The sequence below is a fragment of the Narcine bancroftii genome, chromosome 2 (assembly GCF_036971445.1).
Source record: "Narcine bancroftii isolate sNarBan1 chromosome 2, sNarBan1.hap1, whole genome shotgun sequence".
Classification (NCBI taxonomy): Eukaryota; Metazoa; Chordata; class Chondrichthyes; order Torpediniformes; family Narcinidae; genus Narcine; species Narcine bancroftii.
Genome location: NC_091470.1, coordinates 360781818 through 360807338, shown reverse-complemented (window position 1 = coordinate 360807338; position 25521 = coordinate 360781818). Strand labels below are relative to the sequence as shown.

General features: G+C 43.1%; 1 protein-coding gene across 5 annotated transcripts in view; it reads left to right on the top strand.

Moving 5' to 3' along the window:
• cep192 (centrosomal protein 192) overlaps positions 1-25521 on the top strand; it is a 172429-nt gene that overhangs the window by 75130 nt on the left and 71778 nt on the right. For 4 of the 5 annotated variants that reach the window (XM_069922469.1, XM_069922468.1, XM_069922466.1 and 1 more), the window contains 7 exons: positions 2268-2382; positions 3688-4540; positions 8002-8150; positions 9947-10177; positions 12491-12616; positions 17218-17355; positions 22633-22696. In XM_069922469.1, coding sequence (XP_069778570.1) covers positions 2268-2382; positions 3688-4540; positions 8002-8150; positions 9947-10177; positions 12491-12616; positions 17218-17355; positions 22633-22696 — 1676 coding nt within the window. The remainder of the gene's footprint in view (positions 1-2267; positions 2383-3687; positions 4541-8001; positions 8151-9946; positions 10178-12490; positions 12617-17217; positions 17356-22632; positions 22697-25521) is intronic. The other variant, XM_069922467.1, reaches the window with a different exon arrangement.

Below are 25521 nucleotides of genomic sequence, written 5' to 3'. Positions count from 1 at the left end.
TCGTACTGACTGTGGTCTTCCAATGAGAAAGTCAAGGATCCAGTTGCAGAGTGGGGTGTACAGAGGCCTAGAGTTTGTAGCTTCTTGATCAGCACTGAGAGAATAACGGTGTTGAAGGCTGAGCTGTAGTATGTATGAATTGCTGTTTTTGAGGTGATCCAGAGCTGAATGGAGAACCAGCAATATTGCATCTGCTGTGGAATGGTTGTGAAAATCGGCAAATTACAGTGGGTCGAGATCTTAGATACTTGTTAATTCTGGCCATGACCAGCCTCTCAAAGCATTTCATCACAGTAGAAGTTAGTGCTACTGGGCAGTAGTTGTTGAGGCAGCCCACGCTACTCTTTTGGGTACTGGGATGATTGATGCCCTTTTGAAGCTGGTGGGAAACTCTGACTGCAGCAATGAGAGGTTGAAAATGTCTGAACACTCCGGCTAGTTGGTTGGCTCAGATTTTCAGTATCCTTCCAGCTATACAGTCAGGTCCTGATGCCTCTTGAATGATGTTCTGATGTCGCCCTCAGAGATGGAGATCACAAGGTCCTCAGCCATTTTAGGGATTCTAGTAGGCATTGTTTGGTCCTTAAAGCTGGCATAGAAGGTGTTCAGCTCATCAGATAGTGAATCATCACAGCCATCAATAGTGTTCGCCTTTACTTTGTAGACTGCACTCCCTGCCGTAGCTGGTATGTGTCTGTCTCTAGCCTCCTCCAGAATTGTCATTTTGCTGTGGAGATGGCCTTCTGCAGGTCATGCCTGGACCTCTTGTCAAGATCTTGATTTCCCCAGCCTTGAACTCCCTTGTTCTTGCCCTCAGCAGGTTGTGGATTCTCTGATTCATTCAGGTCTTCTGGTTGGGAAACACCCGATATTTCTGCCTGGGCACGCATTTGTCAATGCAGGTCTTGATGATGTCGGTGACACCTGTTGCATAATCATTCAAGTCTATGGATGAGTTCTTGAATATGTTCAAGATTTGTATTGAAAGTGGTGCAGTCACCCTGATTGAAAGTGAGCAAGAGTGAGGTTCAGAGTGAGGTGTTACAGTGGACTACGTGGGTCAGTATCAAGCTTTACTGACCTTGTCTCCTTTTCTTCATGAAGTGCAGCTGTTCAGGTTGTTCTGAGCCCAGAGGATCCATAATCCCAGCTGCAGTAGATACTCACCAAGACAAATGGTTACTTCAACAAAAGTTACTTTTAATTATCTTTAAACATGAAAACCGAACCAAACTTTAACTTATCACTATTGACTTACTTAATCCCCCCCTTCTAATTCTAAGCGCACGTGTATGTACTGTATGTGTAAGTTCAGAAAAGTTCTTTGGTTCACAGTCCAATCTCACTTCTCATTCCTCCAAGTTCACTGGTTGCAGGCAATTCTTATACTGTGTACAGAATTTGACATGTATAAAGTTCGCCAGGCTTTGGTGCTTGAAAGGTAAATGGTTACTGCTCAGGAAGGTTCTTGTCGGTTTTCAGAGAGAGATTTGTTGTTCCAGGACATCCTCAACTGATGAACTTCCATCAGCCACTCCAGTGTCTTGCTGACGAAACTTGTCCCTTCAGGGTTATCCAGATGATAACCTTTCTTTCAGGTCACCACAGAGTTCCTTTTTGTTTCTCTTATTCCAAGAGAAACATTAGGCAGCCAGTTCTCTCCTCTGGCATGAACCACAAGGGCTTTGACCAGGCCGTCTTCCAAACGGGTTTGCCAGCTTGTCCTGTTCCAGTCCCAGCTACTTCTGCTGACTGTAACATTGTACATGTGAACACTCACACTCTCTCTCTCTCTCTCTCTCTCTCTCTCTCTCTCTCTCTGAAAAAGCCTGTTTGACTCCCTCTGCTAGCAAAACCACATGACCCTCTTACAACAGCAAGCTCTCCTCCAGACAGCAGCAGCTCCAGCATGCTCTTTCATCTGTTGCCTTTTGCAAACAACAATCCATTAGTGAAGTCTCCTGAGCACTCTTCAAAGCTTTTGCAAAAGCTGCGAGGCCCTGATATGTTTTAGCATTAGCAGAGCTCCAGTATTTCAAGTAAGATCTGTTTTACAGTGTTTGTATATGACCTACTTTAACAAACCTTTCCCAATTTATCTCTCAAAAACCTATCTCTCTCTAAAGACTAGAGGTCAATCTGTGAAAAAAGAACCATAGAACTTAAGGCTGTGAGGAATACAGAAAATGAAATCCAGGACATTGCTCCTGTAGTTTAACCATTAGTTGATTGCAGTCCTGTAATCTGTTAAAACATTTATTTTCTAGCAGTTCATCCTCTTTGACTTACTCCAACTCAAACTTGAGCAGACTGAGTTACATTTCTGGTATTGATACAACACTACAGAATAGCACCACCATTGGGAGTCTTGTGAATCCTAAGGTAGGAAAACTTCATTAAACTTGAAAAAAAATTTCTTTGCTCACAGAAGATGTTACAGTAGGTGTCCAAAAACTTGTTTAGAAAGTGAATTTCAGAACTTGAGTCCATGGTATGTACTTGAAAGCACTGGTATCAGAGTGAATAATTAAATTCAGGGATGCAGAAGTTATCACCATTTGAAATGAACCTCAGATGGTTAAAGGAATAGAGGAGGACAGAAGACTTCTGGGGACCATACCATAAAGCATTTGAAAGCCAGGTTGAGATTTTTAAAAATATCTTTATTCAAGGATCAGTCAGTAAGTGTGGTTTACTTGATAAATAGATTTTAGCATGAGTTAAATGTGGAGCAAAACTTGAGGTACAGTTTAGAAAACTGGCCAGAGAAATATTGGAATTATTGAATCCAATGGTAACAAATTAACGAGTGCTGACAGCCCTTGAAGGCATTTCAGAAACAACCATTTCGAAGATTAAGTTGTAAAGCCAATCCAAACTTACAATTATTACAGATGGTTGAAAAAAAATACTGCAAATACACAGCACGTTAGCCACCATCTGTGGAGAAATCACTGGGTTGAAGTCAAATTTCTTCCACCAATGTCATATCCCTTGGTATCCAAATATCTTTTGATCTGTTGAAAGACCAAGCATTCCCAATGAGCTGACATTTCAGTCAATTTTGCGTGAAAGAACACTAATTTTTGGTGTGACTCCCAGTAATAGATTTTTTTTAAAGTATCTTCCTCGAGAACCCCTGAAGAATTATAATGAGGCCAGTCCTCATTCTTCTAAATCGGAAATTTTGTTAATCGACTTGTCTCCTCCGAGAACAGTCTCTCATCCTTATTGGGGTATATTGTACTTCCAGTGACTGAGCTAACCTCGAGGCCCCAGCAATCTGATTTTTCTCCCTGACATTTATAGTTCTGTTTGTGTGGAGTTGGCATGCTCATTATGTTTGTTATCCACCTGTTGATTTTTCTCCAGCATTGTTTTTACTTCAACCACGGTGTCTGGAGATTTTAATATTTTACTTCTTTCTGTAACTGCATGGGTTTTTTGTAAACTCCAATTATCACCCAGATGTGTCAGTGTGGGTGTTGATAGATTAATTGGCCACTGCATATTGTGGTGCTGAGTGATTAAAATTTGGGAGGAGTTTATAATAACAAATGATATTAACATTGACATTCCTTCCTGTATTTAAATCTTAATGCAATTTTCTAGTTCTAAAACATATTTTACTGTTCTTCCGACAACAGAGCTTGTACATTGTTCTCAAAAAGTCACTTTCTTCCACAGAGTGATAAAATTGTGGAACTAAGTACTACAATTATTCGAGCAAGTCCCTCTGCAACACCAGATCAAACTTTAGTGAATGCAAGTGAGCTGATCTTTCCAACTTCATTGGATGGATGTACAAATGTTTCTTTTGATCCTGGTTCACAACTAAGAAAAGCATATTATAATAAACAACAAAGCAATGAAAGCAAAATTGCTGTGGGTAAACATGAAGATGGACAGGGTTCTCCTAAAAGCAACAAGTTAGCTTCTCCACGATCTGAGAATGTGAAGTTGGAGCATTTGGATTCTTCTCCATCAGTGTCAGGCATGTACAAAGGATTACTTGTACAAAAAACTGATAATGGCGGTGCACCTCCACAGACCAAGATAAATGAGGTGTGTTTGAATGCAGGTTCCACAAATGCCATTGGATTGAGTGGCAACTATATGCCAATTTCAAGCTTTAAACCTGAAGGCACTGCATCGGATGCACCTGCAGTTCCCACATTACTTACGGCAAGTTCACTGTTAACAACTCCGCTGGCTCAGCAATATCTGGGCAAGCTGACCGCCAGTACCAATTGTCTAAATGTACCTTTAACATCATGTTACCTGGGGAACACTTTGTCACCTGATATGTATGGTATTCCAGGCCGTTTGCCTGGTGTTAATTCATTCATCGGCAATTTTCAAGCCTCTGGAACTCGACTTGATCCTAACTTAGGAATAAGGATGCAAAACTCATCTCACTTCTGCAATGTGCATGCCATACCGCTGGATTCGAATTTTCAAACACAGCTTGTTGGTTATCAGCCCTCGAGAATAGATGCGATTGATCATTGGACAGGTGGACTTCAGATGAGAAATGTCGGTAAGTATTTTCTCCCCAAATCAATTTAAATATTCTGCTCCTTGAATTGTTTGTTGATCCATTTAAAGTTGCTCCAGAAAATTTTATTCTCTGGGGCTGGCTGGCAAACCCAATATTTCCTGCAAATTCCTAATAGCCCTTGACAGGTGGTGTTAAGTAATTGCCTTGAACTACTGTAGTATTTGTGGTTAAATACATGCCCAAAGTGCTGTGAATGGGGTGTTTTAGACCGTACCAATCGAGGTGTTACAAAATATATTTCCAGGTCAGGGTAGCGTGTCATTTGCAGGTGTTCTCATGTGACTGCTGAATGCAAGACTTTCGGTGGTGGAAGTTTCTGTTTAGGAGCGGCTGATAAAGTTGGACAAGTAACTGCATCCTGCATTATGTTGATCAGTGGTTTTCAGACTTTTTCATGCTCCTCATACCACTTTTAAGTATTCCCAGGTGCTTTGTGGTTAGAAGGGATTGCTTAAGGTGGTATGTGAGTGGCAAGGAAAAGGTTGAATACCACTGATATAGATGATGCATACAACAGCCAATGTTCAGTGGTGGTTGAGAGGATGAACGCTTGCCATAGTTGATAGGATGGCAGTCCAGAAGACTGCTTCATCCTGCAAAGTATCAAGCAGCTTGTACTCACCCAGGAAAATCAAGAGTATTCCATGCCTTGTAGATGATGGAAGGTTTTGTGTGTATGAAGGTGAGGTGGATGTTACAGACGTGCCCTATTCTATCCAGCAGGAGTTGCCTACAGCAACGAGCAAATCCATCCTGCTGGTCTGCCATACGCCTTCTAATTGCTGCACACAAACTTTTTATAATCTGGGGAGGGCATGCAAGTTGATACCTATTTCAGACGAAATTTCTTTCATCGGAGCTGTAATTGTGAAGGATAAGTGATTTGACTCCCAATGAATGTTAGTTATCATTAGTTGAATGTTGTCTCGATTGCATACACAATCTTAAATTCTTAAGGATTTGAGTATGAAATTGAGCATTATGATGGAGTTCAGCGACAAAGCATGGCATTTGTTCTAGTCCCCAAAGAACTTTGTGATAATAAGACGAGAGCTGATCATGGTTGGGGGAGCATGAATGACAGAGCCCACTCCCCGTCCGTATCAATGACACTAAAATGGAGATGGAAGATAGCTTCGAGTTTCTGAGAGTAAACATTTCATGACCCAATCTGGGTCAACTATGTTGACGTCATAATCAGAAAGACACACTGATGCATTGTCTTAGAAGACTAAGGAAGTTTGGCATGTCCCTCAACAACAACACGTGCATTATTGAAAGCATCCTAGCTGGATGCATTATAGCATGGTATGGAAACTGCTTCACCCAAAATCTAAAGAAACTGCAGAAGATGTACCTTATAACATAACACAAACTTGAATCATTTTACCAGTCCTGCTGCCTCGGAAAGATAGGCAACATACTGAAAAACCTATCACATCTCAGTCACATTCTCCTCTCGCACCTTGAAGGTGCAGAAGTGTGAAATCACGCACTAAAAGGTTGAAAGATGTTTTGTTCCCTGCAGCCATCAGACTCCTGAACGAACCTGTCATCTTGTGCTGGCCTCGTTGTGCACTTTGATCTATTCATTGTAACCCTACATAATGTAATGTGCTCTTGCTCTTTCTTCCACCTTGTCAACTGGTGTGCATGCTAGAGTTGACTTGCTGCACTGTTTTGCAAAATGATCTCATTCTACCAGTGAACGTGAAGCAGTTGAAGATATGGGTCTGAGAACACTGTCCTGACTGGTGTACCAAGACTCCAATCTCCGACAATGGCAGCAGTATTCTGCTTTTGCAATGTATGACTCTTTGTGCTAACTTCAATTTTACCAGTGTTCCTTGATGCTGTACATCTAACCCTCTACAAATATTCCTGATGAAGGATTTTCGGCCTAAGCATCAACCATTTATTGCTTTCTAAGATGTCGCCTGGCTTACTAAGTTTCTCTTGCACTTTGTGGGTTGCTCCAGTTTCCTGCATCTGCAGACTTCTTGCTTATCTAGCCTATAGAAGCTTGCTATAGAAGATGGGGAAGTCTAGGTCAAGAGGCACAGCTGGGGGTTGAAAGTCAATTGGATGGCATGGGCTCATGTGCTGAAAGGGCTTCTTACCATGTTATACAGTATGGATGCGTAAGTGTCTAAACTTTAGCATTTAAAAAAAAAAGCATCAATTTACAACAGATGCAGAAAGTTTCCTTAGCCAGAAGGATGCGAGTCTGTGGAACTTGTTGCCACAAGCGGCTGTGGAAGTGGTCGTTGGGTGTATTTGAGGCAGAGATTGACAGGTATTTGATTTATCAGGGCATTTCGGGGAGAAGGCGGGGGAGTGTGGCTGAGTGGGAGGACCTATCAGCTCATGATAGAATGACAGAACAGACTCGATGGGCCTACTTCTGCTCCTATATCTTGTGATTGCAGATTTACTCCATGCAATTGACTTAAATGATCTCTCGATGGCCGGCAACCCCACAATTGTATCATTACTAATAAAATCAGATCGTGCATCTGGCATTGACCAAGCACTGATTCCAGACATGCCAAAGCAACTCCCAGCCCAGTTAATCTTCCAAAGTATGAACATGCATCTGGGGACAGTATCCAAGTTGGTCGAGTTATCCAACAGAACAATACTTTGAAGTGGTGCTAAATGGGTTAATTTCAATGTCTATCACCAGTTGGGGGTTTGTAGCACCACCTCTGAAGCAGCCAAGGCAACTTCCAGGCAGAGACTGCAGCTCGTGGTGAGCATGCCACTGTGAGAGCCAAACTGGCTTTGCCTTATCTTCAGTTGTGCACTTGTGACATCCATATATAACCATATACAGTACAGAGCAGGCCAGTTTGGCTCTACTAGTCCATGCTGGAACAAATGCCCACCCTCCTAGTCCCACTGACCAGCACCTGGTCCATACTCCTCCAATCCTCTCCCCTCCATGTAATTATCCAGTCTTTCCTTAAATGTAAATAACTTCCTTGCTTCAACCACCTCTGCCGGAAGCTTATTCCACAACCCAACCACCCTTTGCGTAAAGAAATTTCCCCTTATGTTCCCCTTATAATTTTCCCCCGGCAATCTCAAACCATGGCCTCTGGTTTGAATATCCCCCACGTCGTAGTAGAAATAACCATTGCACAGTCCTTGTTGAGATTGGCTGTCTTGCAACCTATTCTTCCAGGTCTTCAGTGAAACAAATGTGGTTTATGGCTATAATACACTTTAGTATGATCAGAATGTAATGAGTATCAGAAATTTCTTATTTTAGCAAAAGCATACAGTGAAATGAGAAGTAAATGGAACTAAAAGGTGCTGGCATGAACCCAATGAGCTAAATGTTATGAAGTTTTAGCCTGAAAAAATGATGCGATTTAATAATTTGTAAACCAATGAGTCTTGTATTTTTTTAAATTTAATCTTCACTTTTGGTTTAGGTCACATTTTGGTCCCTGAGGAATTGAGGTTTCCAAATTCGTGCTGTGTTGGGATCGCATCGCAAACATCACTAAGCATGTTCAATCCAACTGAATGGTGGATGCAAGTATCAATTGGAATAGTTAATGTTGCACTAAATGGGGAGAAGGTTTGTACTTGTTTTAAAATTTAAACAAAAATACTTTTCACAAATAGCCAAGATTATTGCATCTCAAGAACTCTATGGTCAGGAAGGCTGTCAAAATCATAAAAAATGCCCATCATCCAGGTCACAACCTCTCACTGCTACCTTCAGACAGAAGATACAGAAGCCTGAAGATTAGAAACTCGAGGATCAAGAACCGCTCCTTTCCAACACTTATTAGTTTATTGAACCTCTCACTTGTGTGTGTGTGTTTTTTGTACACAGCCTCTGTGTTCCTGGAAATTATTCCCAAATTTCCAGAACGCAGTCTGGACCAAAAGATTGGAATTGATAAAAGGGACTCGTTCCTGTTCTGAAATTTTACCTCCTGGACCCCTAGTAAATTTTCCAGAACACCTACAGTCTAAAGTTAACTGCAGGCATTCTGGAAACAACAGATTAATGAATAGCAAGTTCTCTTTAATTGTCACACTTCCAGTATGCTGTCTCATCTTGCGTAAGGGAATTATGATTTTGAGTTTTGGTTATTTGTGTGTGAAGGGCCACTCAGGAAGGTAGGAAGTCATTTGTGGGGGGTGGGGGGGAGGAGGAGGAGGAGGAGAGGAACAAAAATTCAATGTATTTAAAAAAACTTGTTTCACTAATCAGAGACTGCTCCAACAATTGCTTTCACATTTTTTCTTTACACGAGGATAACTGAATATTTATTACCTTTTTTTGGAGATTCATTGTTTTTAATTCAATTCAGTTTTTAGTTTTTACAAAGTAGCTGTTCTGCAACAAGTAAGAATTCAGGTGCATATGTACATTGTGCAATATATCAATTTCACCATTATCATTTATCATTATTTGCATTTTGGAAAAGTTAAAGGCACTTTATTCTGTTTAGCTGGCCTATATTAAACACTCATCTTTGATGTTTGGGATATACAGGTCAGAAAAATTTTATTCAACCTAACCAATTCAAACCTCCTCCCATCTTTTTTCAACCAGATCTCTCAGTGTTGCCCTCCATTCCTTTCTCCCTCGCATATTTGCCTGGATTCTTTCCTCTTAAATGCTGTCAAGCTACCTAACTTTGTTGCCACTATTCGTGCTTTTTTAAAAAAATTTCTTTTGAAGACTGGGAAGAATTTTTAGTGTTCCTTGTGGTTTGTATACCTGCCTTGAAGGATTTCAATACTTGGTGAATAAATTCTTGTGTCCTAATTCCCTATAGAAGTTATTTTCCTTTCCCAAAGAAGGGTCCATAGCATTTTTAAAAATCTGAACAAATATCTGGGGAAAAGCTCTCGTCACTAATTTTGTAAGCCTAACGTTAATCTCAAGAAAAGTAAATATTGCATTTGGGATCATATAAACTACTTTTAAACTGTTAGATCGGATTTATCAAGCATTTCCCCTTCAGTCTGCAATATGTAATCTAATGAAAGCATTTTAAAGTTGCACTCTGCTTCCAAAAGCCCATTAAATCTACAATCTGGCTGTCAGCCAAATAACGCACCAAAACAGGATAACAATTTACTTTGAAAATAGGGGCTTGTTCCGTCCATTCCACGTATTGACCCAGTATTGCAGTGCCTCTGGGAACGGTGCAAAAAAAAAGGCATTTATAAGGTTACTTTCAGGGGTGTATTTACAATTTCAACTGTCACAAAGTGAATTTGTGCATCAATCGCCAACTTTGGAGGGTTGAACCGAATTTCAAATTCAGCAATTCCAATGTGTTTGGGTGAGTTGATGTGACAGCTGACCAGGATTCATTTAACTATTCAGTTTGTATTATTTGTGCTTTCTAGATGGATACATGTGCTCACCAGTGTTGGATATTCAAGAACAAAACCATAATTGGCCCTCATGTCAGTGAGGATTTAAAACTGATGTTTCTTCCACGCCAGCCTGGAGTTTTTCAGTGTGTGCTATCTATCTCCTCACACCCAATCTCAGCAGATACCAATACAATTGCGAGAGCTGAAGCCCTTGCAGTCAGAGTGATTGTTACAGCTATGGCAGAAGACCCATTGGTTGAGGTGAAGTACAGTTTAATGTAGTAGAGAATAGAAACATAGAAGATAGGAGCAGGAGGAAATGTTTTTGTAGTGTAGCAGCTGATCTTGGAAATCAAATTGAACTGTTGTATGCTGGGATACTGCAATTCGTGGAGTGAAATCAATATTATTATTAGAATTTTATATTACATTTCTGAATTGACAGTCGCAAAGACCAAAGTCCCCAGTTGTCTTGGATCCCTTTGACCACTAACTCGCACTCTTAAGACCGTAGAGTATAATGATTGTCATAAATAAAAATATTTTTAAAAATTATTTTATTGTCATGTAACACGGAATTTGCTTTTGCCTGCTGTAAGGAAAAAAGATTTGCCATCAGCAGAAATTGCCTGAAGCACTTCTTGCACTCAGAAGCAAAGTGTCAGACTGAGTGTCTGTGGATTCGCCATCAGCGTTGCCACAGCCCCACAGAGTCTAGTCCAAACCTTCGACATAATCAGTGCCCTCAGCACCCTCTCTCATCCTGGTTCCAATACCTGGTACCACTTCATCCAATCTCCAGCTGTCAGCCGCCTGGTGTGAAACCCTCTGCTTTAGTCACCAGCAGCCAATGTGGGTTGCTTGCCTTGAGTTGCTAACAGCCCGTTGCCTGTGTGTTCCTCAGCCGCAGAATCCCTTACTGATCCTCCGCCATGGTCACCATCCATTGACATAATGGATTAACATAAATTTGTTACAACCTTGGCTATGGTAGCCTAAGAGCTAAACAGAAGAAACACATCACTCTCGACTGCCCATCTATCCTGCCAAGCATCCTTTGCCCCTCCTGATAGTTGAGCCACCTCAGATTTTAGAGAACTGGAACAAAAGTGAGACGCTCTTTACTCTAAGCACCTGCTTAGAGATGTTTCATATATGGTATATAACCTCCTGACAAGCAAGAAAATATGCCAAGAATAACAAGTTACTGAGATTATTTCACCCGGTTTGTTAGGGAGATGGTCAGCAAGCAAGGTATCAAATTTAAAAAGTAGTTAAATGTTAAAACTTTGAACCAACTTTGACCCCTGTGCAAAAGTCTTCATATACCTAGTAGGAGCATGGAGGCACAAGAGAAGTTGCAGTTTAAACTTAAACAAAGGCTGTGTCTGAGCTATAAGGTTAGAGAAGGACAAATGCACTGGGTCTCTCCTCTTGAAAAGAGGAAGCCCACTTAGGTCTTTGGTGTTTATGATATTTAAGGTTGTTAAAGATTTTAAGAGAAATGGAAATCATTTGCATTTAGGAATAATTCGTGGTTTCAATGAGGCATTTTACTAAGAAACTTTGTAAAAACATGCAGAGTATATGGATGGGAGCATCTAATAGATTCTAAAGTAATGTGTTTATGCCATGTGATGTGTATATACAGTACAGGTTGAGTACCCCGTATCCGAAATGCTTGGGGCCAGATGTTGTTTCAGTTTTTGAAACTACAGCACAGTAGCATCAGGCAGAATACCTGTATCACCGGTTAAACAGCAGCAACAAACAACAGGGTTTTTGAGGGCCGACATGACACCACAAGTGGAAAATTCACATGAAATAAATGTTAGTACCAAAAAGAAAAACTGGATCTCTGTGTATAAAAGACTATGAACACTGCACCAAATATTAGAAATTCTCCTCACAGCCTTCAAGTATTTCTGCCAGTCCCCACCTGGGAGTCCGAGGCGACTTCTCTGATGCGGATAGCACCGTACCCATTGTTGAGAATGGAGTCACCAACTCCGGCGGCAGCTCATGTTGAAGATTTGGACCCAGCTCCGTTTAGCATCTTCCCGGCCAGAAGCAAAGATTTTGTTTTGTACCACACACCTCTGTTGTTAGCAAACTGGTGCCAACAGATTGCCGGAGCCCCACATGGGCAAGTCAGATGGTGAATATTTTTCAACTTGTTACGTCATGTCGGCGTTTATATAAAAAGAAATAGTTTTTTGGATCTTTTCAGTTTTTGAACCTTGGCATACAGAGTACGCGACCTGTACTGTATTCCATCTGAAATATTTTAATTTGAAATTTTCTTCAGGTACAGTTGGCGTGATCGTGCATGGTGATGGTTTGCAGATCACATGAAATTGGTCATGTTGCTTGTAATGTTGGGGATGCCTGAGCACCTTCCCTCAAGGAAAGATCCTGCATTGATCACAATCCTTTTTTAAATTTAAAGAAATATTATAATTCTTGTGGAAATAGACTTGATAATCTTTCACAAAGAACTCTCTTTAGTTCCAACTGATTTTGCACAAATAAAATGCAGATCAATTTGGTGATGTGCTTCATGTCTAATTACAGATTTTAGCAGCGAAAAGTGGAGGCTTGGATTTTGGTGATTTAGTACCTGGTCGTGGTAAAACGCTTTCTCTCAAATTGGTCAATCGAACTCGTGCCACCATTCCCATTCGGCTTGTGATCAGTGCAGTAAGTATTTTGTTTTCCCTCCTAAATAACTCCTCTGGCACTTGACTTGCATTCGCTGTCATTTAGATGGGAAAGAAACTTCAATTTGTTTTTTATTAACAGAACATAGGCTCTTCAACTCAGGATGTAATTGTGTTTGTACCCAACTCTGCAACTTCATGGCTTGTTCTCCATCCCAATCCCTCTGTGTGGAATAAGTTGCCCCTCTGATCCCTTTTAAACCTTTCCTCTTTCAACTTGAATCTGTGCCCTCTAGTTTAAGATTCCCCTTGCCTGGGGAATAAAAGGTGCTGACTATTTCAAGTTTGTTTATTATCTGGTTGCATACATGTTTATCCAGACTACAATGCACACATTTAAACAACACACAAAAGTCACATTTATTTTGGTTTTTTTTGGAATGATTTACTTGGTTACAGGATACTGTTCGTCAATGTCACAGCCTGTGGGAAGAAGCTATTTCTCTGCCTGGTAGTTCTGATTTTGATGCTTCTGTACTGCCTTCCTGATGGTAGTAGATCAAAGATAGTGTGATCTTCAATATTTATTTGAGTCTAATTCAATCAACTGTCATTAATAGAGTGAAGGGAGACCACAACAATCTTCTTAGCTGTTTTGATGATCCCCTTGACCTCATCGTCCAAGGAAAATAAGTTCTAGTTGATGTACCCTCTCCTTATGACTCAAGCCCCCAGTCCTCGTCAATCTTTTCTGCAGATTTTTCAGCTTAACAACTGAATAACCAGAACGACGTGCGGTACTGCAAATATACTAATGACTTGCACAGTTGTAACATGACATTCAAACTCCTATACTCAATTCCCTAACCAATGAAGGCGAGTATGCCGGATGCTGCCTTCACCATCCCATGTCACCACTTTTCAATTTTGTTCCTCTATCCCAATTTTGTTCCTCTTTGTATTCTACAGCTCTTTCCAGGTCCCTTCCATTTACTGTCCTGTCCTTGTTTAACTTACCAAATGCAATACATCGCACATCTCAGAGTTAAATTCCATATTGTTCTTTGCCCACTTTATCAGTTGACCCAGATCCCTGCTGAAATCTCGGATGATCATTTTTACTGCCCACTGTGCACCACAAACTTAATAACCTTGTTAGCTACATTGACACCCAAGTGGGGATCATAGATGACAAATAACAGTGGTCCCAGCGCGGATCTCTGCAGTACCTAACTAGTCAAAGTTTTCCAATTTGAATAACAACCCTCTATTGCCACTTTCTGACTCCAACTCTCAAGCTATTTCATTCTGCAGTTGCCAACTCTCCTCTGGTCCCATGCCAGCTGACCTGAGTCAGCCTACTATGTGATTTCTTGTGTTCAGAATAGGTTTGACAGGTTCAAAGAGAATCAAAGTTATCAACAAACAGTAGCCTTATGCACAGGGGAACTCAAAAGGGCACATACTCGAGACTAGCTTGGAATAATACACAAATAACTACCAGGGTGCACATCGGGTGCAAGTAAATAACTGCTAAACATTTTCAACTCCCAATTGGGAATGCAAGGTTAAACACATAATTCCCATTCACCCACAGGCACAGCACACCAACGAACAGTAAATTAATTACAGCTAATAAGTATGTCAAATGAACCTGGTTTCCAGCATTGACCACAGCTCAAGTTCTGGGATGGGCCCATCACGGTCAGCCCTCCAGTGCCCACCTATGGCCTGCAACCTGGACTTCAGTGATGACCTTGAGGCAGCAGCAAAAGAGAACTAGCAGGCTCCATGTGTAGCTTTTCAATGCAGGGCTCGTTCATGTGACCTGCTCAGGCCAATTGTGCGCCAGCCTCACCTGTGGGCAGATCTAACAATTGATTGGCACCCAGAAGGCCAATCCTATCAGCTTCACTGATGGGCAGATTAGCAGGTGAGGTCACTTCTGATTTCAGGCTCACTGGAGAGGTCACAAGACCCTCCACACTACACAGCCAAAGGCTTTGTTGAAGTCCTTGTAGACGTGTCCGCCATGCTTCACTCATCAATCCTCTTCATCAACTTTTTTTTAAAAAGAAAAAGAACTCTTATCAATTTGCATGACATGATATTCCAGGCGCAAGGGTATGATGACTATTTATGGAGTTTAATTAAATAATCTCTGAACTGTGACATGGTGAGATATACCCTAGATTAATTTGGAAACCATGGGAAGAGATTGCTGGGGCATTGACAATGATCTTTGCAACATTCTTGACCACTGGAGTGGTATTGGAAGATGGCAAATGTTCTATTCTTCAGAAAGGTCACGGGGAGAATCCTAAGAATTATAGGCTGCGTCAGTGTTGAGCAGGGTTTTTGAGTATAGTATTTGTGAGCATTTGGATGAGCATTGTGTTATAAGGAATAGTTGCCTCACAAACCGAATTGAGTCTTTTTTTGAAGAGGTGACAAAACAGATGAAGGTGGAGCAGTGGGTGTGGTGTTGATGGATTTTAGTAAGGTGTTTGACAAGTTTTGACATGGGAAGCTCATTCAGAAAGTCATGAGGCATGTATCCATGGAACCTTGTCTTATTGGATTCAGAATTGGCTGACCCAAAGAAGGTAGAGGGTGGTAGAGATGGAGCACATTCTGCCTGAAGGTCAATAATTCATGGTGCTTAACAAGGATCGGTTCTGGGACCCCTGGCCTTTGTTCTTTATAAATGACTTGGATGGGGAAGTGGACTTGGATGAGGAAGTTGACGGTTGAAATTGGAGGTCTTGTGGGGAGGGTTGTCAAAGGCTACAAGGGAATGTAGACTGGATGGAGAAGTGATGGATGGAGTTCAGTCCAGAAATAGTCCACCTTCAGATTCTATCATCCAAAGTGTGTAATGACAGATTTTCTGCAGTATGGAGAGATTTGGGATTAAAGTCCACGGATCGCTCAAAGTTGTTGTACAAGTTGATGTGGTTAAGAAGGCATATGGTGTGTTTTTCTTCACTAATTGGATGATTGAGTTCAAGATCCATTTGTAAGGTAATGTTACAGCTCCCTAAAACTCTGGTTGGACCAAACTTCTTCATTCAGTATTGTGTTCTGTTTTGGTCACCTCATTATAGGAAGGATGTGGAAGCTTTAGAGAGTGCAGAGGAAATTTATCAGGATGCTGCCTGGGTTAGAGAACATGTCTTAACCATAACCATATAACCATTTACGGAGCGGAAACAGGCCAGGTTGACCGTTCGAGTCAACACCGGTTCACTAGAACAACTCCACTAGCTCAAACCTGCCGCTCTCCGCCAATAACCCTCCAACCCCCTCTCCTCCACGTACACATCCAACCTTCTCTTAAATGACAGAATGGACCCAGCCGCAACTATCTCATTCGGAAGATCATTCCATTCTGCCACCACTCGCTGAGTGAAAAAGCCACCTCTAATATTTCTCCTAAAGTGTTGCCCCCTTACCCTTAACTCATGGCCTCTTGTTTCAGCCTCCGCTGCGCTCAGGGGAAAGAGTCTATCTATTCCTTTCATAATTTTAAATACCTCTATCAAGTCCCCTCTCAGTCCGTCTATGTTCCAATGAATAAACTCCCAGTCTCCTTCATTTCTCCCTGTAATCCAGATGCTGTAAGCCAGGCAACATCCTTGTAAACTTTCTCTGCACCCTCTCCACCTTATCTATATCCTTTCTATAATTTGGAGACCAGAACTGAGCACAGTACTCCAAACCTAGCTTCCTATGAAGATCTGGATCACTAGCCTTAAACACCATTGATCTTGGCCTCAGCAGTTTGGAAATCTTTTGATTCATCCACGGCTTCTGGTTTGTGTGTTTAAAATGCTAATGTGTTGTCTTTGTGTCCCTGTAACCACCCAATCTAATTTACTAAACCACATCTAGATAAAATTTAGTGTTGATAGAGAATAAGAAGCAACTTGATAGCAGTGTATAAGATTGAGGGGCCTACGTAGAGAAACCAGCAGTATCTTTTTTGTAGGGTAGTAATATCCAATGTCAGAGGACATCTGTTGGAAGGATGATGCAGGAAAGTTTGGGGGAAATATCAGATGTAGTAGTTTTTTTAAACCGAGTGGTGGATACCTGGATCGCACTGCTGGGTGTAGTGGTTGAGGCCAATACAATAGGACATTTAAATTATTCTTAAATAGACACTGTTAGATTGGAGTAGGTTTATATAGATCAGCACAACGTTATGGGCTGAAGGGCCTGTACTTTTCCAAGAAACTTAAGGTAACGGTGCTTAGTAATCCATTTTATTTTAACCATAACCATATAACCATTTACGGAGCGGAAACAGGCCAGGTTGACCGTTCGAGTCAACACCGGTTCACTAGAAAGATGGACAAGGCAACTTTTTTACATGGATGTTCAGGTCTTTGAAAGTCTGTTTCTCAAAAGGTAATATAACCAGAGTCTTTGAATATTTTATGAGATAAATAAGTATTCATAGGAAGTGATTGATTACTTTAGCTGAAGAGAATCCACAATTGAAGTTGCAATCTTGTTAAAAGATGAAGGCTTGAAGGGCTGAATGTCATGTTCCTTAATTTGTAGATCTAATTTGCAACCTTTAAGGATATAGGAAAAATTAATTATTTGAATTTCAATTATTTCTGTGCTTTATAGAATGCTGCTGCTTGGAGATGCTTTACATTCTCCAAATCTGACACCGTTCCACAATCAGCATTGCAGACTGATCGACTCTCCCCACTAGTGGGCCCATCTGTCATGAATCACGTGCTGCAAGCAAGCTATGATGGAGAGGTAATGAGCAATTCCACCTCCTGTGTACTGAATTGTTAATGTGCAGCTTTGGCTTTTTGTTGCGCTATGAAATGGAGAAACTATGAAGTTGACCACTGTTTGGAATAATAATTAAATGGTGATTGGTTGGGAAATTGATGGACAAAGAAACCAGTGTCTCATTGTGCAGAGACACGGAAGGCAAACCTGCAATTTGTTTTGTTTGCAGAAGCAAGGATGCCATTCTGAAAAAATATTTTGTGACACATTTAATTGGCTACTGTAGATTGTCCCTAGTTTGGAGGTAAGGTGGAGAGTTAAAGGGAAATATCATGAGAACGAAATAAATTCGTGCTTGATGGTCAGTACAGGCGTGGTGGGCTAGACTAGTTGAATTTTCAGTGACCCGAGTCTGACACCTTGCATTTTAAGGCATGGAGAGCACAAAAGAGTTGGTGTAATGTTCTGCAGGACACAAATGTGCTGGAGAAACTCAGCAGGTCACATAGGAAGTAAAAGGTAACAAATGTTTTGGGCTTGAGCCTTCAGTCAGGAAAGTAATATCCTAGCTTGGATTGGTTAACAGGCAAAATAAGATGTGGGTATTTTTTGGGTTTGAAGGCTGGTTTTTACAAGACAAAAAGATTAGCCAGGATCTCACTAAATGGTGGAGCCAGGACAAAAAGCCAAATGGCCGACTACTGTGTGCCTACTCCTGTGTATATTATTCTAACTCCACGTTTGATGAACATCTGAGCATAACTAATATTGTGTGTGGATGAAATGTTTAACTTAATTATTTTTAATTGAAGAGTCATTTGGAGAATTCATTCCCGTTGGTTGAGGAGGATTTTCATAGTAATTAAATGTTAGTGGTTAATTTCCACTCATCTGAAAGCTTTTAGAACTGCAACAAAAAAATTGTCACCTAATAAATTTATATCCATGGTTAAAATCCCTTTGATTATAAATATTATGAATGGTTATTTTTAAAAAAAATCAGTTTTAACCCCGATGTTGATGGACAAGATGCTCGCGCTCATGGGTGACCACACAAACTGCCCACTCTTTGAGCGCATTTTCCTCGACCATATGCCTGGGGACATCCGGCCGCTTCTGCTCCAGGAGATCATCACCGACCCGAGGATGGTCGCCCAGAAGGCCCAAGAGCTATGGCTTGCACGCTTCACGGAGGGCTCAGTGGTCAAGCAGGTCACGAGGCACAGGCACGACCATGCCAAGCCTGCCCCTTGCGCTGCGGTAGAGCATCCGGCCCCTGCAGGGGCCACTAAGAGCATAACCAAGGCCACAGCATTCGCTCCAGGCCTCTGCTTCTACCATCAGCACTGGGGAGCCAAGAAGTGTCGTCAGCCCTGCTCGTTCCAGGGAAACGACCGGGCCGGCCATTGTTAATGGCTGCAGCGGCTGGCCAAGGACCAAGGACTCTACCTGTGGGACTCAGTCACCGGCCGGGGACTCGGTCACCAGCCGGCAGTTCCTCATTGACACTGGAGCTCAGATCAGCATCATCCCGACCACGGCTGTTGAATCCAAGATCCGACCTTGTGGACCTCCCCTCGGAGCGGCCAATGCTACAGAAATCTGGACGTATGGAGACAAGACAGTCCACTTCCAGATCGGCCAACGAAGTTTCGCGTGGAGGTTCACCATCTCGTCCCTCCCGACCACCATCCTGGGTGCAGACTTCCTCCTCGCGCACGGGCTTCTGGTGGACATTCGAAGAAGGCACCTGGTGGATGCCCGTACCTTCCAGGCCGTTTTCCTCGACGCCTCCTGCTTGGAGCAACTGCAGATGGCCATGATCAGTACGCACAGAGACTAGTTCCAGCGAATCCTGGATGAGTTCCCGACCCTCCTCAAGCCACAGTTCTCCGCTGCCTCGTCATGGCGTGTTCCATCACTTCCCCACCCAGGGCCCATCGGTTCACGCCAAGGCACGTCGGCTCCTGCCTGACAAGCTCCAGGTGGTGAAGGAGGTTTTCACACCTGTTGGAACTGGGGACCATTCGGCGGTCTGACAGCCCGTGAGCCGTGCCACTCCACCTGGTCCCGAAAGCCTTCGACGGCTGGCGTCCCTGCGGAGACTATCGACGGCTCAACGAGGCAACAGTTTCTGACTGTTACCCCATCCCTCACATCCAAGGCTTTACGGCCAACCTGCACGGTGCGAGGGTTTTCCTCCGAGGTTGACCTCGTGCACGGATATCACCAGATCCCTGTGCACCCTGAAGACATACCCAAGACGGCCATCATCACTCCCTTTGGCTTGTTCGAATTCCTGCGCAAGCCGTTCAGGCTCAAGAATGCCTTCAGACCTTCCAGTGCCTCATGGACTCTGTGAGCACAGACTTGGATTTTGTCTTTATTTATTTGGACGACATCCTCGTCGCCAGCAAGGACCGGGTGCAACACAAGGCCCACCTTTGTGCCATTTTCTCCCGGCTGGCTGACGTTGGCCTTACCATTAACCCAGCCAAGTGCCAATTTGGGAAAGAGTCCATGCAGTTCCTGGGCCATACCATCACAGCCGAAGGAACCACACCCACTGCTGCGAAGATCGCCGCTATCAGGCAGTTCACACGCCCAGACAGTCTCAAGGGGCTGCAGGAGTTCGCGGGAATGGTCAACTTTTACAACCGCTTCATCCTGGGAGTTGCACGCAACATGCAGCCGCTATTCGCCCTCATCGAAACCAAGCACAAGATGCTCGCTTGGAGCCCAGAAGTCTGCACCGCATTCAAGGCCCCCAAGGATGCCATCACGAAGGCCACCATGCTCGGCCACCCGCACACTGACCTGCATATGACACTCTCTGTCGATGCCTCTGCCACAGCCATCGGTGCCATCCTGGAGCAGCAGGTGAATGGACAGTGGAAGCTGCTGGCATTCTTCAGCCACCTGCTCCATCCACTGGAACGCAAGTATAGTGCCTTCAACCATGAGTTACTAGGCATGTACCTGGCGGTGTGGCATTTCCGCTATTTCTTTTTGGAGGGGAGTACTTTTACCATCTTCAACGACCACAAACTCCTCACCCAGGCGCTTGTGATGGCAAAGGATCCCTGGTTGGTCCGCCAGCAGCGTCACCTCTCCTTCATGTCGGAATTTACCACTGACATTTGGCACAAGGCAGGGAAGGACGATGTGGTTGCCGATGCACACTCGTGACTGGCCATTTGCGCGCTGACACCCGGCCTCGACTTCGGCCAGCTCTCCCGGGACCAGAAGTCTGATGAGGAGACGAGGGCCTTCAAGACTGCCATCAGGGGCCTGCGGTTCCGAAACCTCCCAACTCTGAGCAGTGAAGGCACCATCCTGTGCGATATCTCCATGGGCATCCCGCAACCAATGGTTCCCCATCAGTGGCGCAGGCAGGTCTTCCATCACATCCACGACCTTTCACAACCGTCCATCAGGTCCACGGTCCGGATGGTGGCAGAACGGTTGGCATAGCATGGGCTGTAGAAGCCAGAACGTGCACCCATTGCCAGACGTCTAAGGTGCACAGGCACACCAGGGCACTCGTACAGGAGTTCGAGCACATCCGGGAACAGTTCAGCCACATTCACGTGGACATCGTTGGGCCCTTACCCATTTCCCAGGGCAACCGTTACCTGATTACAATGGTGGACCGCACCACTCGCTGGCCCAAGGCGATCCTGATGCCAGACGCCTCCACCGACTCCTGCTCCTGAGCACTATTGCATGGTTGGGTTGCCCTGTTCAGCGTCCCGGGTCACCTCACCAGCGATCGGGGTACCCAGTTCACATTTGTGCTCTGGGCACAGCTCGCTAACAGATGAGGGATCCAGCTACACCGCACCACGGCCTATGACCCGCAGACCAATGGACTGGTCGAACGTCTGCACCGCCACCTTAAGTCGGCACTCATGGCTTGCCTCACCGGTCCCGACTGGACGGACGAACTGCCTTTGGTGCTTCTGGGCATCCGCTCCACTCCCAAGGAAGATCTGCAGGCATCATCAGCTGAGCTGGTCTACGGTGCACCACTGGCACTACCTGGTGAGTTCGTCAACACACCTCACAATCCCCAGCGGTCGTCGCACGAACTATTTTCTCACCTCAGGGCACAGTTGGATTTGTTTGAATCCCCACCACTGCCCAGGCATGGCACCTGCCCGTCTCGTGTTCCCAGCGAACTGCTTTCCGCGGAGTACGTTTTCGTTCAGCGGGGCCCGACCACGGCACCTCTGCAGCGACCATACGAGAGTCCGTACAGGGTTGTACAGCGTTCAGGCTCTATGTTCACGCTGGACATTGGCGGCAGGTAGGAGCTGTTTACTGTGGACAGGCTGAAGCCAGCGCACCTCGATCCCACCGAGCTCATGGTCGTAGCCCAGCCCAAAAAGCGATGTCGCCTGATGTAAAAGGAAATTGGCGCCGGTTCTTGGGGGGAGGGGGCTGTGTGACAGCTGTGTGTCACCACTAGACAGGCGAACCAGCCCCGCTTGTAAGCCACGCGGTGGGGCAGCCGGCCAATATGGTGCCGTTGGGGGTTTTCCCTTCCTCCCAGCACGGGGCTCAGAAGCCCACGCTGGGGAACCACGTGACGCCCGAGTGTCGTCACCGCCCTCCAGCGTGGTTCTCAGTGAGGTTCGAGCTGGGAGTGTAAGTGCAGCCCAGCAGCCTGCAATAAACCAGTCTGCTCACTGAGCTCAACTCGTCTGGTGTGTGTTCTTTCAGGACCAGTGGAGCTGCCGCCACAAAGGGATATTATGGCTTATTTAACTCTAGAAAAAATTAGGATTCAAATGTTTAGTCCCTAAAGACATGAGGCCCATTTTTGGACTATTATCATAATCCTAAGAATTAGTGTTGTTCTGGAGTTTTGGCACAGTGTTGTCCCTCTCCAAGTTGGTGTCACTTGATCCATACACATCAACATTCAATCTTGCTAAGAGAAAGGGGATTTAAAATTTTTTTCTTTTGGTTTTTTTGTTGTTAAGTTTTACTTCATTGTCATGTTTGTTCTCTGGATTTCTTTATAATGAGAATATTTGCAATTTTTAAATTTTTTCTCACATCTTGTAGCACATTGTATAATTTAAATTGTACAATTATTTATACTGTAAAATATTTTAAAAAGTAAAAGGAGAAGCCACTCAAACTGCAGATGTTTGTCAGTGAAACTGGTGTTTGCCATCAGGTATTAATTATTCTCTGGAAAGTTTAAATTTGGGTTGAATTTCAGCCCTGAGAATTTCTATTTTTCTGTGTTAATGGACCTCTTGCAATAATTTCTCTTTTCTTTTGTAGGATCCTGAAAGTCTTATTGTTTGGGTTCGTTTTCAAGCCCCGCAAAAATACATTTATAATACTGGTATGTATGAATTAATGTTTGAGGTTAATGTTCAATGCCCCAGCTCCTTGGGAGATCTCCTTACAGAAAAAGGCTCGATTTATTAATACAAAATGGGATTTTCCTTGCACCTTGAGGGCAATTCCATAGGCAATTGAAGTCATAACTGCTACTTGTGGAAATAGATGCATTAGAAGCAGTCATTAAACTGTACAGCGCAATAGTAAATATCTGCAGTTTTTTGAAAAACATTGCACCAGCAGGAATTACTGAATAATTATTTGAATTAGTTATTTCCCTTCCTTCTGTCACAACTGAAGATTGATGGACATGAACTTCCAATTATGTGAAATGAAATTAGTTAACGCAGTTCACTAAAAGAATGGTTCCTTTCACAGAAGGGTATGCTGCATTCAGTATTTTTGCCATGTTTCTTAACATAGAACATTCAGTCCATGATGTCATGTTAGCAATTGAAGATGCTACTGTATCTAACAATTTACTTGTATCATGGATACACTTTCTTCCTCTAAAGGATAATTATTGTTGCTCTATTTTTATGCAGTCAGATTATTTTTGAGGTTAGTTTAACATTAATTTTTTTTAGATTTATTGTCAAAGTACATACATGACATCACATACAACACAGATTCTTTTTCGTGCGGGAAAGGCAGAATTACGAAAAAACTGTACACACTATACATATGTAAACAAGTGAAGAAATGGAAATAAACTCACTGTGCAATGTAGAGAGGGGGGGGATAAAAAACTTGAGTTGACTGGCTTGGAAGTAGGTAACCCTGAGCCAAAAATATTTCAATATTCATTTGCAATCTTAATTTATAGTGAATCATGGTGCTGGTGACCGACCCAATTTGAGACCACATCCCAGCATTTTGACCATTAGCAAGTGCTTCTTTCCTATCTGACAATGGACCAAACCACTGCAAGAAGAAAATATTCAACATTTATAACATAATTTCCACTGTTTCATTGGAAAAAAACTTAATTGTGTTGATGGGTTTCCTTGTTGTCAAACACTGGTGGAGATCATTGGTCTGGCCCTTCTGCTTAAAAGAGTGTTTGCAACTACATCACCCCACACTACCTAGAGTCAGTGCTCAACTGTCTTGAGTGTGGGAAGTCTGTCTTGCAAAAAAGATGAATCTGAAGACTCCACAGCAGAGTAAAGAAATAAAAACAAAAATTTCTGGAAACACTTAAGGTCAGACTGCAGTGATAAGTGATGGGAGGGTATGGAGAGCTCTGGTCCATGTGCTTGTTTATGGGAGTAGGTGGACTAAATGGATTAGCATTGACTAGATGGGCCAAAGTGTCTGTTCCATGCTGTAGTGTTCGATGGCATTTGGATATGGATAACGAAATCCAGGAGCACAAAAGCTGCAAAGAACTTTAGGAATTCTCAGTGGATATGAAGATCCCATTGGAGAAGTGAAAACTGTGCTGATGTTAAATATGAATGGTCCCCTGCAGAAATGGCCAATTTTAATATAAATGAGAAAACAAATTACTTGAAAGCTGATATGTCCTCAAACAGAAGATGAGACACTGCTCCTGGAGTGTACATTGGGCCCCATGGCAGTCCAGGGAGGCCGCAGATATTTCTGTAGAGCATTCTGAAATGAATGATAATTGGCATTGTTGTCAAGCTGACGCTGGCTATGCAACCTTGGAAAACGCAAATGTTAAGGACTTGTGGTTGGTGTACATAGTAAAATCTCTGCCCTCCAAAAGATAAAGGAAGTGTTGATTAGACAAGTAAATGGCCAAAATCTCTTATCAAGATGGCTGTTGAAGAATGCTAACGGTTTCCATTGCCCATTAACTTATTGATGAAGTGCACCTCCTACGGTTATACTGGATGCGTCTGTAGAAAAGGCGGTGGCTGCATTTAAAATTGGGTACCTGAGCACAGTGGCAGGAGTCAGCAATTCTTTCCTCTTCAAGAAGGCGTTGTTTCCCTCCTCAGTCCAATAGATAGTCTGGCATTTCTGAACTGTAAATCGAAAAGAGGCTTCATGATATGAGCTACTCTTGGAAGAAACCAACAGTAAAAATTTACCATTCCCAAGAATTTCTGTAGGCTTTTATCTGTAGCAGGTTTTGAGTATTTGGCAATGGCCTAAACTTTGGATCCAGAGTAATTTTTTGCCCCAAGAAATCAATCGCTTTTTGTCCAAAAATGCATTTATCTGGATTAATGGTCAGTCCAAACTTTCGAAGAAAAATAAAAAATGTACGAAGATGTTCCAAATGTCCTTCCTTGGTTGCACTGGCCACTAAAATGTCATCAAGGTAAATGAAGACATGGTCATACCATGTCCTAAAGCAGCCATCACCCATCACCCGTTGAAATGATTGAGCAGCATTCTTTAATCTGAATGGCATTTGTAAAAATTCAAACCACCCAAATGGGGTAATTATTGCTGTTTTTGGAATGTCTACCAGTACTTGGTGACAGCCACGCACCAAGTCTATTTTGGAGAAGATCTTTGCTGCAAATTAGCTGAGAAATCCTGAATATGAGGTATCTGATAACAATCCAGGACGGTGGCGTTGTTAAGCAGCCTGTAATCTCCACATGGTCGCCAACCTCCATTATGTTTTGGGACTATTTGTATTGGAGGTGGCCAGGGGCTGCCTAGTTCCTCCATCTTGGCAAACTCTTCCTTAGCTAAATGCAGCTTCTCTGGAGGCAAGCAGCGTGCTTTAGTATGGATAGGTGGGCCCCTAGTACAAATGTGATCAGTAACACTGTGCTTAACAGTGGAGGCAGAAAATTGTAGAGTAGTAATCTCGGGGAAATCTTCCAACAGTTTGGAGAA